A 16735-nucleotide genomic window follows, 5' to 3' on the forward strand; every position below is an offset into this window, starting at 1 on the left:
ACTTACTTGTGACCCAGAGCTGCAAACGAGGGGCAACTTTGGGGTGAGGTCCCTACTTTCCCAGCATCCTCTGTGCCAGGGGCCCTTCCTGTGATGGGTATTCGGTACTGTATCTTGGCTGCCTTGGGCCCTGGATACCAATGTGAGGGTGTGAGCTCAAGTGAAGGACGCCTGTCCATCTCATTGTGACCCAAGCTGGAAGAAATGAACCAGGACGATGGGAAGGTTAATCCAGCCCAGGCACTACACTGCCCTCCCTATGGTCAGTGGGAAGTACCACGTAAGGCCTGAGTGTCACCTCCAAATGGACTCCCAGAATACCGCATTCAGCTCACCTATACTCGTGATTAAGAGGTAGTCAACAGGTAAGTCAAAGACTCTTGGTATATTCAGAATATTTGGGCTGGCTTTGTGTATACCTGGCATTCCAAATGGCTTGGGCACCAGTTGTTGAGGCTACTTCCTGGGGGTCAAGTTGATATTGGGAACAAAGGGGTCTTCTTCTCACCCCGGCTTAGGTCCTAACTCAATAGAGCATTTCTAAAGGAGCAAAGCCATGCTGGCAGCACCTTCATAGTCATCATTGCAGTTTATTCTATGAGATGGGCAAGGCAAGAACTGCTGCTCCCAAGGTGCAAGCTGAGAAGATGAAAGCCAAGGTTGCATTGCATCCGAGCGGCAGAGGCAGACTCACGATCCAGTTCTCCCCACACCTTGTCCTGTGCTCATGTAGGAAATGGAAGCAAGAATTCTGCCAAGCAGAAGAATCCCCAGCAATCCGGAAACTCCTTCTGATGTGCAGCTCATGCTCATGGTGGCCCCTTCTCCCATGCCGATGCTGTCTCGTGCACAGGTAGCCCTCCCATTCCCTTCCAAAATGTGCCCCTGTCTCCCAGGTGCTGCTGGATGAAGAGAGAGAAGCTATGGCGAAATCCCGCCGGCTGGAGCGCAGCACAAGTAGCTTCAGTTACTCCTCTTACCACACCCTGGAGGAGGTGAGTCTGCTCATCAAGTTCTGGGCCCTGTTGCCCTTTGGCATCTTTAGACTCAGGAAGAGACTAGTGAAGGACTCAGGGGATTTACAAGAGACTGTTCACTCAGACTTAGAAAGCACAGAGCGGACAGTAGATGGGGTGTCTGTTAGGTAGGTAGTCAACCTTCCCGAGTTCCAGAGCTCAGGATTCAGACAGACTGTAGTTCACACTAGAGTTGTAGAGAAGTATGGGAGTGAGGCTGGTCTCAGGACCAGAGGAAGGGGTCAACAGTAGAACACCGAGGCAGGGACCTGCTACTGGCCAGCTCAGGGTGGACAAACGACTACCTTCATGCCACCTTTCTAGCTAGAGGCCTAGGAGTCCGGACCTCTCCACAATCAGCCCTGGGCTAAGTGGCGCCAGCTGTGGGTTCTTGAGGCCTGAAAGCGCCAGAAGCCACACACATTGGAGAGTCACGTTTGTAGAAAACAGAGTTGACTCTACATGGAGAAAACGCACACTCTTCGTTACAGTCAGCTAGGGCAGGCAGGACTGACCGTGTGACTTATTTACAAAGGAGAATATGCAAGACAGTTTCAGGAATAGTCACTCCAGAGAAAAACTCAAAGTGTACGTCCCATCTCACATGCAAAGGACATGACATTAATGGTCTTGTCATGATCACCATGACTTCACAAGGTCTGCGATAGAGGATTCACTCTCTTTCATGTATCTGCTAATTAAAAGAATAAGAGAATGTGGTCAGTCACTATTTATTGAGGCCAAAGATAGTTAAAACTTGAACCCTGCCTTCAAGAGGCTTAGAATCTAAAAGGGGCAGTGAGACCCAAACCAACACAACCTGGTCTCTGAGATCTGTTGACTAGAATGGGCAGTCCAAGAGAATGGAGTCAAGCGGGGTCCCACAGGCATGCTGGGGATTGGAGTAAGTGCAGGATAGTTTGTTTTCCCAGGCAAAGGCTTAGCTCTGCACAGGGGTGAAAAACCTGGGACTCCAAAAAGGTGACCACTCATCATCTTAGTCCCAGATAATTAAGTCCTGAGTGTTGTATTCTTGGTCTGGGTTCTTTGGTACCCTCAAGGGAGGTGGGAAAGCAATGGGGAGGGAACAATGTGAGGAAAGAGAAGATTCTGAGAAGCGCTGGGGTTCACTCCTCTTCCTGTTTAACCATCAGTGTGATAACCTTCTCTCCTTTCAGATCTATAGCTGGATGGATAGCTTTGTAACAGAGCATTCAGATCTCGTCTCCAAAATCCAGATTGGCCTCAGCTTTGAAAACCGGTCCATTCTTGTCCTAAAGGTAAAAACACAGTGCGAACCAGCAGACTTGCAGTGTGAGCCTCCAGTGGAAGACTAAATTCATGGAATAATGGGTGGGTGGGTAGGTGGGGCGGGATTTGAGGAAAGGGAGGATTGTGAGCCCTTGTCCTGAGGTGACCCATAGGCTTTGGAACGTGGCGTGCAGGGATCCACCCACCCTTGTAGGTGTGGACAGAGACCTGGCATATCCTTGGTCAGGAAGTAGGTGGGAGGGTTGCTAAGAGGGAGCTGCAGATGGCAGCTGTCACCCTGAATGTGGGTTGTGAGTATGGGTGAGTCAGCCTTCTTCCTGTTGCCTCAGTTGCTTCATCTGCTAAATGGGAAGAAAGATACTTGGCAGCCCCGTGACTCCAAATGACCGAGATCATCTGTTTCAGGCAGCCCCACTGACAGGGAATCTGCGCGGGTCTTTCTAGGGATCACTGGAAGCAGAGTTTGAGCAAACTTCAGTCCTACAGTGCCCTTGACCATGAGGAGGCAGGACAGGAATGTGTGGGGCCCATGTAACCATCACCTGAAACTGACTCTCAGCATGTGCACTGAAGGGCACTCAGGGCTATGAACACGCTGGCATTTGACACCAACTTCTAAAACAGTTGGGCCTTGCTGTCTTCAGGGATGCCTTGGGGATGCTTCCCAATGGCCAAGTGGTCTCAATCCATCTGGAGACTTGACTCTCTTGTCCCTACTACCCTTTCTCCCGGAGACCATCCATCTCTCAAAGGTCTGACTACTCAAAGTGTGGTCCATGGACAGCATCATCAGTATCATCTGGAAGCTGGTTAGGAACATGGAGCCTCAGTGACTTCACTAAGGACATATGCGGGGGGGGGGGGGGGGGGGGGGGAGGGCACCAGGTGACACTGTCCAAGGGGGTGACACCAAAAGAGCTGTCGATAATATTTTTGTGCAGTTTCAACAGAAATGTATTATTTTTTATAAAAATTTCCCAGTAGTTAATTATACCAGCAGAAATGTTCTCTATAAGCTTACATGTAGCAATACACCTAAAAGGCTGAAATGCAGTGCTAATTTACCTTTTGATGCTTATAATTGTCTCTGGTCAGAGCTGCCATTATTATCCAATGACAGCCTGCATACACCATAAGCACACACACACACACACAGTTGCTTTTCGTGCTAGTGGTGTGGGTTGTTTTTTTTAATAGTCTCTGACTTTGTCCTTTTTTTGAGAATGAAGTACTAATTAAAGGAAAAGGAGACAGGCAAAAAAGGCTTCTGTTCAGTTCCGAATAATATACTAATTATGTATTTCAGTCTACAAAGACTTTATACAAAACGCTTTTGTTGTTAGTATTCATATAATCTAAAAAAGATGGCATTTATGCAATTTACAACTCGTTATTACATAATATTCTAGGATTAAAATGGATAGGAACATTACTAATTAAGCTGTATAGTCTGGTATGGGAGGAGGTCCATGGGGTGGTGGGGGGCACACCATGAGTTATCTCGCTGGGTGGTGCGGAGTCTCAGGCTCCTCTCCAGATCGCCTGCATTTTAGTAAGACCCCGGTGACTCCTGTGCACCTGATGTCTGAGAAGTATTCATCTAAGACATTTTCCAACCTGGCAGATACTGTACTTCCGGCTGGGTCACTTTCCAAGAGCACTGCTATCTCACCAGGCCACCCAGGTTTGCATCTTGTATGATACAGGCAGGAACCTGCACATACACACACCCTTTCTTGGCAAAGCCCGCCGGGCTTGTGGAGATGTCCAGTCAGGGAGGATGCATCTAGAGCCTCCTTCTAGGGACCATCTCAGTAACCTACCATTTGGCGGCTGGTTCTTTTTCCCAGTTTAGCACTGGAGGTTCTCAACGCCCAGCCATCTGGATCGACACTGGGATTCACTCGCGGGAGTGGATTACCCATGCCACAGGCATCTGGATTGCCAAGAAGGTCAGCAGGAACCTGGAACTGAGGGGCCACTGTGATGGGGCTGGAAACAGGGTGGGGGGAGATGCTGCTCAACTTCTTAAGGGCACCTACCTCCCCTTGAAAATGATACTTGCGACCTCCCAGTCTGGTGGCATGCTCTATCTCTCCCTGTTCTTTGGATCACTGTCCATGGGCTCTCACTGCCACCACCCATGCGATGCTAGAAATCCAAGTCTTTGGTTCTGCAGAAGGATGACGTTGGTGGCTTGGCAACACCCCTTCCTGAAGCCACTGGCTGTGTAGATGTCTCTGAGGAGACAGCAGGACCTCCACCCCCTCACCCTGCATTCAACCCTCCTTTCCTGCAGATCGTTAATAATTACGGCAAAGACGACGTCTTGACAAACATACTGAATGCCATGGACATCTTCATGGAGATTGTCACCAACCCTGATGGGTTTGCTTTCACCCACAGCATGGTGAGGGCACTGAGGGAGAGGCAGCCTCCAGGGAGGGAGGACAGGCCACTGAGGCCAGGTCCCTGAGGGCTGGCCCTTTGGGGGCTCTTTGTTGAAAGTTTCCCTGAGGGCCAGGAAGACAGCTCAGGGCTGTGGTTTCTTGCCCACTGACCTCGTTCCTGCTGTCCAGGGAAGCCAGTATGTCAGCCTCAGCTCAGTCCTCCCCAACTTGACCCCAAAGGCTCTGTATAGCCTTGGCCCAGTCCCCACCTAGAGCTTGTCATCCTGTCTTAGCACTTCCTGTTCCATCAGGTCCCTCTAGAGGCTAGGACACCTGGAGTGGGCCCAGTTAATGAGGACTTCTGACCTGGTTCTTTCTCAGAACCGCTTGTGGCGGAAAAACAAGTCCACCAGACCCGGAGTCTTCTGCATTGGCGTGGATCTCAACAGGAACTGGAAGACGGGGTTTGGAGGTATGACAACCTGCTGGCCCAGGAGGCAGGGCTGTCGAGGGAACTGGCAGGTTTTCTCACACGGTTCATTGATTCCTAACTTGGGAGGCACAGGGGTGGAGCAGTGAGCTAAAATGAGTGAATAAAGGCCGGGGATAGGCCAACCTGAGGTTAGGGGTGGGTGTGGCACGTGGGGAGAGGTTGCACATGCGTGTTCAGTGTGTGCGTATGCTAGACCTTCACATAAAACCCATATGGGGGAGTCTCTAGCTCCTAAAATGGAGACTAAATACAAGGATCAAATCTCAACTGTGCAGAGAAAGCTTTAAAGAGCTACAAGGTAGTCTTGCTAGCTGACCAATGGCCAAAGTCTATGGTGTCCCTGCATGTCCCTTACCTTTCCTCTCAGGGAGCTAGAAAAGGCCTCTGGACTCATTCCCAGATAGCTGGGACCTTTATGGAGCCAGAGAAATGGTTCAAATATAGAGGAGTCACTTCCTTATCATCAAGGCTGACTTGCTAATGGTTTTGGCCCGGTAACTTTGTAATCCTGGGCTAGTGGGTTGGTGCATATCTGTACGGTTGAGGACACCATTATCCTGGGTTTTGTATGACCTTCACTATATCAAGGACACCAGGATGAGATGGGGATACTGAGGTCTCCCCAGTAAGCTGAGTCAGAAACATAGGCCTCAGGAATATAGCAGTTTGATGGATGGAATGCTCTGTCTACCCACGACAGAGGCTTTGGAGATAAAGGTCACACAGACACAGCCCTTATCCCCTAAGAATGGTGTCCACAGTACACTGGGGAGTTGGGGTTTAGCTCCAAGTGGGCAGTGCCAATGCTGTTGAAAATCAGATCTACAGCCTGGGGGTCCAACCAAGGAGAGAGCTCATTCAAGATCTGAATGTCCATTACTTTGACTCTTTGCCTTATCTGGCTCTGTTCTCATTGAACAATAAGATGACTCGACTCAGAACTACCCATAGTGAGACCCCTAGTTCACAATGTGGAGGTTGTCCGAGGGGCTGGGGCTGAACTTGCATAAGGCAATATGACGATGAAAAATAGCTTTTTTCACTTCCAGATGACCTGATAGTTGTAGTAGGTGGGTGTCCGTGTGAACCCCAGAGCTGACTAAAGTGAGTGCCCAGGTACCCTGAGGTAGACTGTCTAGTAGAAAGACAAATGAACTCTTTAAAGAAAATAACTTTTGTGGGCTTCTGCATAGAAAACAGTATCAGTATATGCATTTGAGTTATGGTGTTGGAGGAGAATATTAAAAGTACCATGGACTGCCAAGAGAACAAACCAATCTGTGCTGGAAAAAATATAGCCAGAGTGCTCCTTAGAAGCCAGGATGGCCAGACTTTGTCTCTCTTACTTCATATTATCAGGAGGGACCAGTCCCTGGAGAAAGATATCATATTTGGTAGAGTAGAGTGTTGGAGAAAAAGAAGACCCCCCAACAAGATGGATTGGCACAGTGGCAGCAGCAATGGGCTCAGGCGTAGCAATGAGTGTGAAGTGGGCACAGGACCGGGCAGTGTTTGGTTCTGTTGTTCATAGGATCGCTCTGAGTCGGTACTGACCCGATGGCACCTAACAACAACAAACAACAACAATGCCTACTGTGAAGAAAGAAAGAAGGAATCCCAGAAGAGCTCCTTGCATCCCACTACCCAAAGATTACAGCTCTTAATAATTTACCATGTCCTCCCAAAGATTTCCCCTTGCTCCAAATTACATTTTTAGAATAGGGAAAATAAATAGCAAATGAATCCATTAGCAGGTACTTGTGAAACAGGCAGGCTCTGAGGACCTTGACTGGGAGAGGCAGAGGAGGGGGCAGCTAATTCCCATTTGGTCGTGGGAAGATTCGTTTATTCTGCTCAGCTCAAACCAGAACTAATGGCCTGAAGTGATTCTCCATATTTGGGCAAAGCCACCTGGCCGTTGGCAGGGGAACCGCTCACCAAGCGTGGGCTGCAAATGCACACAAAGCTTTCAGCCTCCCCGCCCGCCTGGTTCATCTGCTGCTATTTGTCATTCATGAAGTGTGGCAGGTGTGGGGCTCCCGGCAGACACAACAAACAGGGTCGCTGCAAGCTGGGCCCACTCCAGCCCGTGGGTCTGCTCCTTAGCCCCTTGCTCCTTGCAGGCACAGCAACCAAAGAGAGGGTACACTCCCCAATGACAGAGCTGGTGACTCAGGCAGGAAGATTTTGTTTATGGCTTTATTATTGCCTCAATTTAATTGCTGTGTAATGAGGAATCTATGGGCCATCCCTCCCACTTAAGGGTGACTTCAACTGCACTCTTGCGGAGGACCAACTGCTCTTGCATCCTCACCATGATTCTGGACTCTGGGTGATCCCTGGCCTCTGGGCCGGCTTGAGTGCTGTTGTTTCAGGAGGAACAGGAGGAGAAACTGGAATGACACTTCCCAAAGATGCCTCTAACCCACAAACCTAGATCAGCATAGCCCATCCCAGCCCTCCAGGACAGGGCCTTTGGGCAGGGAGGAAAGCCAAGAGGAGGAAAAGAAGATAGAGATTGGGGATAAAGGAGCCCAGGAGGAGATTAGAACAAATGAAATTTGTGAGGAAAGTAGACAAATAGACTCAACTCAGACCTGCAAGAAGAATTTTCAAAGATTCCTTGACATGGGTGGGGCCCAGCCCAGGGATTTGTCCTCTCATTGCCTGATTCACTAAGTTCATGGAGCTCCTGGGAACACCACTGGGGTGACCAAGCTTAAGCAGACCCGGAGTCAGAACTCTCAGCTGACAGTGAACTGAGAGCCCCGGGCAGTGCATAGCCAGCCCCAAAGGGTCCCTGCTCAGCAGGAGAATTGGGGTTGGGTTAGGGAGACCCGTTTCTCCCCCCCCCCCCCCCCCCCCCCCCCCCCCCCCCCCCCCCCCCCCCCCCCCCCCCCCCCCCCCCCCCCCCCCCCCCCCCCCCCCCCCCCCCATGCAATTTCTGACACAGATCTTCCATTCTAATTAATGGAACCATAACCAGGATTTAACCAAAGGAGAAGCTGAGGGAGTTCTGGGCAGGCTGAGGAGTTGCTGAGTCAGGGTGTGGTCATACTCCTCTGTTGTGTCAGACTAGGGGATTCTTCAACAACAATACCAACAACAACAAAAGGTTACCCGAAGTCAATTCCAACTCTTGGCAACTCCATGTGCGTCAGCGTAAAACTGTGCTCCAGAGGGTTTCAGTGGCTGATGTTTCAAAAGTACATCACTAGGCCTTTTCTTTCCCAGTGTTCTGGGTAGGCTTGAACCTCTAAACTTTTGGCAACAGTTGAGCATGTGAACTCTTTGTACTACTAAGGTACTCCTGCAATAAGTAACAAGCACCCTCCAGACTTTGGCTGAACCCAATCAAAGTTCCTTTTTCATGCACATAAGGCCCAGTGTGAGTGGGTGGCTGTCCTTAGCTTAGCAGCACTCTTTCAGCAATGACAGAAATATCAAGAATACTGCCGTTCTTGAACTTGTCCACCTAGAGTTCATTGCTAATCTAGCCATGCAGACAGAAGAGAATATTGAGAACGACTGTGGCTGCCAATTGAAAGTTTGGAGGTTCAGGTCCATCCAGAGGCACGTTAGAAGTAAGGCCTGGATGAATTGGTGGTGGTGGTGGTGACTCTGGGCAGCTATTTCTTCCCAACAATTAGTCACTGAAAGTCCTGAGGAAAACAGTTCTACTCTGATGTGCTGGGGGTCGCCATGAGTCGGAATCAACTCCAGGGCAACTGGTTTGTTTTTTCTTAACAGCTTCTGGCCAGAAGTGACCAGTCATTTCTACTCCTATTCTCATTGGTCAGAACTAGTCACATGACCTCAACCAGACTGCAAGCGAGGCTGGGAAATGTAGGGGACACACATTGCTATTTTGTGAGCACTGTTTCTACTGCACCTGGGAATTCTAACTTTTTTTTTGGGGGGGGGGGTTCTTGTTCACTTCCAGGAAATGGTTCTAATCAAAACCCCTGCTCAGAGACTTACCGCGGACCCTTTCCTCAGTCAGAGCCTGAGGTGGCAGCCATTGTGGAGTTCATCACAGCGCACGGGAAGATCAAGGCCCTGATGTCCATACACAGCTACTCCCAGATGCTCATGTACCCTTATGGCTACACACTGGAGCCTGTTTCCAACCAGAAGGAACTGGTGAGATGGGCTGCTCAGGGTTTGGGGAAGGAGAAAGGAGGCCCCTCCCCGGGAAAATCCACATCTGGCAAAGAGTTCAGGATTATTATGAAAACAAGGCCTGGACCAATAGAGCCCAGGGGAATGCCTGGGTGGTACAAATGGTTAAGCACTCCACTACTAGCTGAAAGGTTGGCAGTTCAAACCCTCTGAGAGGCATATTAGAAGTTGGGCTGACAATCTGCTATGGAAAGACCACAGTCACGAAAACTCTGCAGAACACCTCTACTCTGGATACATGGGTCTCCATGAGTCAGTCAACTTAACAGCAACTGGTTAGCTAGACCATGAGAGATCCAAGAAAAGAACGCTTCTCTGAAGTAGACTCCAGGCCGGGGTGGAAGGAAGGGCTCACTGTGCTCAGGTGTGGTCACATATGGGCAAGTTCAACACCAGAGATGCCCTGCTCCCTTCTCATGAGAGCTACATGTGAACTGACGTATGGAACTCATAAGTTCACGCCTTTCACCTAGGCTGGGAGCTGATTGGGCCCCAGCCTCTGACCACCTGAATGTAACCTTGCAGTACCATCTGGCCAAGGAGGCAGTGAAGGCCCTCTATGAGGTCCATGGGGTCGAATACATCTACGGCAGCATCAGTACCACCCTCTGTGAGTGAGCCTTCCCTGGTGTTGCTTCAGGCCCCTCACCCTCCTGGTTCAGGCAGAGCAGGCTTCTCTGCCCATCAAGTTGGGCTGGGTCCAATCAGACTCCCACACCTTAGTGCCTGGGTGACTTGGGGGTGGGGGGTGGGGTCAGGGGGGCTAGAGACTCTGGGCGGTTTCTTTGTAGCTTTAGTGCTGAGCTCCTAACAACCGCCTCACTGCTAAGTTCCTTGAGGGAAAAGATCACAAATCTGATGTCCTCAGGGTTGGCGAATGGACTATGTGGATGGGGCCCAGGATTTGGAGGGTAGGTGGGCCTGGACCAGGAAACTTGGTGGCTTGAGGTTAGGTGAAGGTTTGCTCCCAGGCCCCACTGTTCACTCAGATGCCTCTGTTTCCTGCATTCATGGCCTGTTGTTTTCCGGGTATTTCTGGGTCGGCGGGTCTCCAGATGTGGCCAGTGGGATCACCGTTGACTGGGCCTATGACAGAGGAATCAAGTACGCCTTCAGCTTTGAGCTCCGGGATACGGGACGCTACGGCTTCCTGCTGCCAGCCTCACAGATTGTCCCCACCGCTCAAGAGACGTGGATGGCCATCCGTACCATCATGGAGCACATCCAGAAGCACCCTTACTAGGCCGGGGGCTGAGTGGGCCCTGGGGCTGGAGCTCCTCCTGAAACCCACGGGAGGCACACACACCCACCCCCCACTCCACACCTGGAAAATAAAAGCGAATTTGAACAGACTTCTCTGCCGCTGTACTGGCTGCCACCCTTCAGGTTCCCGCTTGGGGATGGGGATGGAGGTTGTTGCCTTGTTGCCGCTGAGTTGATTCCAACTCCCAGCAACCCCGTAGGACAGAGTTGAAGTGTTACATGGAGTTTCAGAGGCTGCCATCTTTAAGCAAGTCGACTGTCGACTTCTGGTTAGCAGCAAAGCTAATCAGACTCCTTCAGACATAGCAAACCCACCCTCCAAAACCACTGTTGTCCAGTGAATTCCAAATCATAGTGATCCTCTAGGACACAGTAGAGTTGCCCCATAGAGTTTCCAAGGCTGTGAATAAATCTTTACAGAAGCAGACTGCCAAATCACCTGCAGATCAGCTAGTGAGTTAGAACCACTAACTTTTCAAGTAGTAGCTGAGAACTTTCACCACTATGTCTTCAAAGTTCCTGAAGGTGGGGTGGGAGCAGCTCGAAATGTTGGGGTGGTCTTGACACCCCCAGGCCTGCCTTTAGGAGATCCAGGGGTTCCCTGGCCTTTCGTTCTCCTCTTGCAGTGTTCTGAGCCCAGATAAACAGCCCCCTGACAGGACACACTGTCTACCAAGACACACTCTACCACTGGGCTATTGACATTGCAGGGTGACACTGAGGGGACAGTGTTCAGTCCAGTGGGGGAGAAGTGGACTCACACAGGCAGTGCCACTTCTCCTGCTTCCTCCCCCAGGCCGAGCAGGGAGCAGGGCCACTACAGAACCCCACTCCCCACTCCAGAGATAAAATAGACAAGTCACAGGATTTTGACCCATTGGGTGGCCGCCCAGGCCCCCTTGGTCTTGGAGCATAGTCGCAGCCAGATCAAGTCAGGATGGCAAAGTCTCACATCCGGAGAGAAGATGGTGATCTTCTTCGTCCCATCATCACAGCTGTCTTTACGGAACAAGGACTCTAGACCAGGCACGTGTTAGGCAAGAACTTGATCTAAGAGAGCTGCTGAGAGGTGCTGTAAACTGGCACCAATTGATTGTAACCCCAGGTACAACAGAACGAAGCATTGCCTGGTCCTGCCCACCTTCAGGTTGGCATGTTCATTGTTACGGTCAGTGTGTGTTATGAGGTTTTCCACCTATGAGGTTCATCTTTCAGTTCCATATGGGAAGATGTTCTATTGCAATCCATAGTCTTTTCTTTCTTTTAAAAAATAAATGTCTTTATTTTGTTGTGGTTAAGATTATATACAGCAAAACATACACCAATTCAATTTTTACATATGCAGCTCAATAACATTGATGACATTCTTTGAGCTGTGTAACTATTCTCACCTTCCTTTATAGGGTTTTCATTGGCTAATTTTTGGAAGTAGTTCACTCAGGCCTTTCTTCCTAGTCTGTCTTAGTGTGAACACTCCACTGAAGCCTGTTCACCATGGATGACCCTGCTGGTATTTGAAATACTGGTGGCATACATTCCAGCATTAGAGCGAAATGCAACCAGTATGACAACCACTGGCAGTGGTGGTTGTGTGCTATCGAGTCAATTACAACTCATAGTGGCCCTGTACAGGGTTTTGGAGGAGCAGCTGCTGAGTTTGAACTGTTAACCTTGAGGTCGAGTGCTTATCCTACGGCACCACACAGGCTCCATGACAACCGAGCAGTGGCTAAAAGAGAGAACTGTTGTTGCTGTTGTTAAGGGCTGTTGAGTTGATTCTGAATTATAGTGACCCTGTGTAGGGTTTCCAAGTGGGTACTGGTGGGTTTGAACCACCAACCTTCTGGTTAGCAGTCTAGTGCTTATCCTACAGCATCACACCAGGACTCCAAGAGAAATCTATGGGGGTTATATTGTGAGATGCCCGCCTCAGCCCCAAGCTTCCTGTACACATTGCTTTCCCCACCATTAGGGATCAGGGTAGTGTCTGGTTCCCCTGCCCCCTGTGAAAGGCAGGGGCACCCACAAGCAGGAAGTCAACTGAGGTACTGAATGAGCTTGTGCAAGTCTCAGTTAGATTCACTCGTCTTGAGAGTCAGGCTTTGTTGAGAGAGAGAATAGGATCATAGATATGGAGGACACAGGATTCTCCTACAGATAACAGGCAGGGCAGAAAGCAGGGTGACATGCTACCAGAACCCCCTTTGCACCCCCACTTGGTAAAAGTTGGACCAGTTGATAAAAGGAAAGGATCAGCAGTGATCAAAACCAGGTAAAGCCCATATTAAATATGGCGCCCGAGCAGCCTGATGATGACAGCCAGTCACGTGGGCTGGGAAGACCTAAGTGGTACATCTATCAAGAGAGCTGAGCAAAGAACAAGAGGGTGAACTGGCGAGGAGGCTAGGGGAGAGGCCAGAAGGTCAAGTCCAGGCCAAGCAACCAGTAGCCACAGCAGCAGCACGGGCACTGACTGACTGGGGACACCAGTGCCAAGGACCAGCCATGCTGTGTGAAAACACCAAGAAAGTTGGGATCATCAGCCTTGAAGAACCTGGTCTTCTTCAAGGGGGTGAGCCAGCCCAGGAGGAAGAGAGATTCCCAAGTCTGGCTGAGCAGAGTTTCCAATCATGGCTTTTTTTTTTTTTTTGAGACTAAGTTTTTAAAAATTGGATATGGTCTGAGTTAGCAGTAGAATTTCCAAGTTGAAGCTTTGTGCTGCTAGCAGAAATAAGAGGTCATGGACTAAGTTAGTATAAGCTATGGATAAATAAAGCAAGTTATACCTTTGTACATTGGAATCTGTGATGGTAACTTTTATGGCCCCTACACAAATATTTTTATTTAATCCTCATGAGGAGGGTATTATTGGTATTAAGTAGCTCATTTTTCAGATAAGGAGGCAAGCTTTGGGGAGCTTTTCAAGGCCACACAGATAGAAAATTATTCATGGAGATATGAACTTGGGTTGACCTAACTCCAAAGCCACTATGTCCCCATTTGTCTGAGGGTAGACATGTCCACCTTCAGCAGAATCACATGAGGAGTTGTGTAACATGAAGATACTTCCTACACCCAGACTGAAACACAGTTTCTGGAGGTGGACCCCAAAACTCTGCATTTTTACCATCTGCACACGAGTTCTGGGGCATCTTAGAGTTTGAGAGTCTCTGAGCCTGCTCTCTTGCCTTGGAATTTTCTGAGAAACGCTGGGCTTTTGGTCTTCCCCTTTACCACTGTCCATTAGACTAGAGGTGGTCACCACCCTGAGACGCCAGTCATCACTTTCCAAAACATTTCTGAGGGGCTATACCAGCCATAGCCTGAAAGAAGCATGGTTTCCAGTCCACAGGTGTCAGCAGCCCCTGGGAGCTTCTTTGAAGAGCAAATTCTCAGACCATCCCAGACCTACTGAACTGGCATCTCCTGGGGTGGGTGGGACCAGGGAATTCCAGTGCCAAGTTTGTGAAGTATTGGCCTAGAGGCAGCAGTCTGTGAACTCTGATAAGCTGGCCAGTAACAACAAAAATAATAAACTTTTTTATAACACTTGCTATGTGCCATGTACTGCTCCAAAGGCCTTACATAATTCAACACCCAGCCTCTCCCAGCTATCAGACACAGGTACCATGGCCACCTGTATTTTCAGATGAGGAAGCTCACCTTCAAGGAAGATAGAAGCTAAGGAGCAACGAGCTATTGAAGCACAGGGCTGGATTGGCTTTTGAGCCACCTGCCTCTAGGAGTAGAATCCATCATTGAGGTCCCTCAGACCAGGCGGAGGGACTTGTTCTCACAACCAAGTGGGTATGACATCTGTGCAGCCAACAAGCCCACAAAGGCAGACTGGAAGTGCTTTCCAAATGAGGTCTTTAAATATATATATATACAGCAAAACATACACTAATTCAATAATTTCTACATGTACAATTCAGTGACATTGATTATGTTCTTCATGTTGTACAACAACTCTCATCTTCCTTTTTCAGACTGTTCATTAACCAAAACCTACTACACCTTAAGGAGCTCTGGTAGCATAGTGGTTATGAATTGGGCTGTGAACCACAAGGTCAGTAGTTCGAAACTACCAGCTGTTCCGTGGGAGAAAGATGAGGCTTTCTGCTCCTGTAAAGATTTACAGCCTCGGAAACCCTGTATAGGGTTGCTATGAGTCGGAACCAACTCCATGGCACATAACAACAACAACTACACCCTAAAGGAGCTCTCTCTGGTAGCATAGTGGTTACAAATCGGGCTGCGAACCACAAGGTCAGCAGTTCGAAACTACCAGCTTGTTCTGCGGGAGAAAGATGAGGCTTTCTGCTCCCATAAAGATTTACAGCCTCGGAAACCCTGTATAGGGTCACTATGAGACGGAACCGACTCCGTGGCACATAACCACCACCACTATGCCCTGGTTTTCTATCTAATCTTTGAGTTGCTGCTGTCGATTTGGTCCCATAAAGTCTTTCAAAGAGCATACTTCTCAAGGTAGATATCCTTTACGATTTAAGCTAAAGGGTCGCTATGCATCAGAATGGATTCGACAGCATTGAGTTTAGTTTCATGTTGGGGTTTTTGTTGTTGTTGGAATTTTACTTACTTTGACTCTTTGCAAACTCATTGATTTGTTTTACAAATTTGATAAGTACAGACCATTTTTAAACTTTTATTGTGAGTTGAGTGAAGGTTTCCAGACAAGATTACTAGTTTTACATCCAACAAAGCATAGACTTTGTTTCAGCTGTATGATTTCAGTCCCCTCCATGGAACAACAGTCATCCTGCTTCCTCCTGGTGGCCCCCATCTCCTTTCCACCATCTTCCCATCCCTGCTCATCCTTAGGTCCATGTTGCCCCTTTGATTTTGAATGATTGGCCATTCCGTCATTCATAGTGAGCATAGCTGACTAATACTGTTATCCCCCTGATACACCTATCGACTGCTTGACTGAAAATGGGACCAGGAGGGTGAGTTCCTTTCCAGACCTGAAGCATGGTCGAGGTTTATAGTCTCAGGTTCCTCCAGTCTCTTTATGACCAGTAAGCCTGTTTTTTAAAAAAATAATTTGGAGTTTTAAATGTTGGTTTAAAGAAGACTTGAAGACTTCAGAGGATATTTTTTGTTTATTTTTAAGGTTTAAAGATCATCTAAAAGTAATAATTTCAGGGGTCCATACAGCCTCAATGGCTCCAGAAAGTCTGGATTCCATGGTCTAGTCAACATGACTGGACCATGATTCTCAGTGGTCTGGCCGACATCATGTAGTCATCCCTAATATGACCTGATGTCAGCAGCCGGCTAATTGGAAGGAGGGCTTACTTGCGGGTGTGGAAATTCTGGAAAAGCTCTCTCCATTTCCAATTCTGCTTTCATCTCATCATCCTCTGACATCTGGTTCTTGGGATGTAAGAATTCTTCAGCATGCAGATCTTGGATTTACCAGCTCCCACAACCTCATAATCCAGCAACCTGCTCCCTGATTTGCAGGTTTTGCATTTGTCAGCCCCTGCAACCATGTGAGTCAAGAGAAGCCTCCGGTCTGCTGCCTGACTTGAGAGTCTCCACAATTGTGTGAGCCATTTCCTTGAAATAAATCTTTCTCTCTCTATTATTTATATGCTTTGTGACTCAACGGCACTTAACAGCAACAAACGCCTAGGATATTGATATTTATGTATCCCGTTTCATTTTTGATGACTTTCAATTTTCTGAAATTCATACTTTGTACATTCCACATTCTGATTATTAAGATGTTTGCAGCTGTTTCTTCTCTCTCATGTCTGTCAGGAAATTTGAAAGACAGCTAGCTGCCTGGCCAACTGATTGGAAGAAATCAATTATTTGTGCCCATTCTAAAAAGAGGTGACCCAATAGAATGCAGAAATCATCTGACAAAATCATTAATATCACTTGCAAGTAAAATTTTGCTAAAGATAATTAAAAAACAGCTGCAGCAGTACATTAACAGGGAGCTGCCAGAGGTTTGGGCTAGATTCACATGGGGACGTGGAACGAGGGATATCATTGCTGACATCAGATGGCGCTTGACTGAAAGCAGAGAATACCAGAAAGATGTTTATTTGTGCTTTATTGATTACGCAAAGGCTTTTGATTGT

General features: G+C 48.5%; 1 protein-coding gene across 1 annotated transcript in view; it reads left to right on the forward strand.

The window, feature by feature from the left end:
- Positions 1–10596, forward strand: part of CPA5 (carboxypeptidase A5) — a 30131-nt gene extending 19535 nt beyond the window's left edge. The window contains exons 4-11 of the mRNA XM_006861137.1: positions 897–995; positions 2195–2296; positions 4139–4240; positions 4588–4698; positions 5060–5150; positions 9115–9314; positions 9879–9963; positions 10409–10596. Of these exons, the coding sequence (XP_006861199.1) occupies positions 897–995; positions 2195–2296; positions 4139–4240; positions 4588–4698; positions 5060–5150; positions 9115–9314; positions 9879–9963; positions 10409–10596 (978 nt within the window). The remainder of the gene's footprint in view (positions 1–896; positions 996–2194; positions 2297–4138; positions 4241–4587; positions 4699–5059; positions 5151–9114; positions 9315–9878; positions 9964–10408) is intronic.
- The last annotated feature ends 6139 nt before the right edge of the window (positions 10597–16735 follow it).

This window comes from Chrysochloris asiatica, unplaced genomic scaffold (genome assembly GCF_000296735.1).
Source record: "Chrysochloris asiatica unplaced genomic scaffold, ChrAsi1.0 scaffold00041, whole genome shotgun sequence".
Classification (NCBI taxonomy): Eukaryota; Metazoa; Chordata; class Mammalia; order Afrosoricida; family Chrysochloridae; genus Chrysochloris; species Chrysochloris asiatica.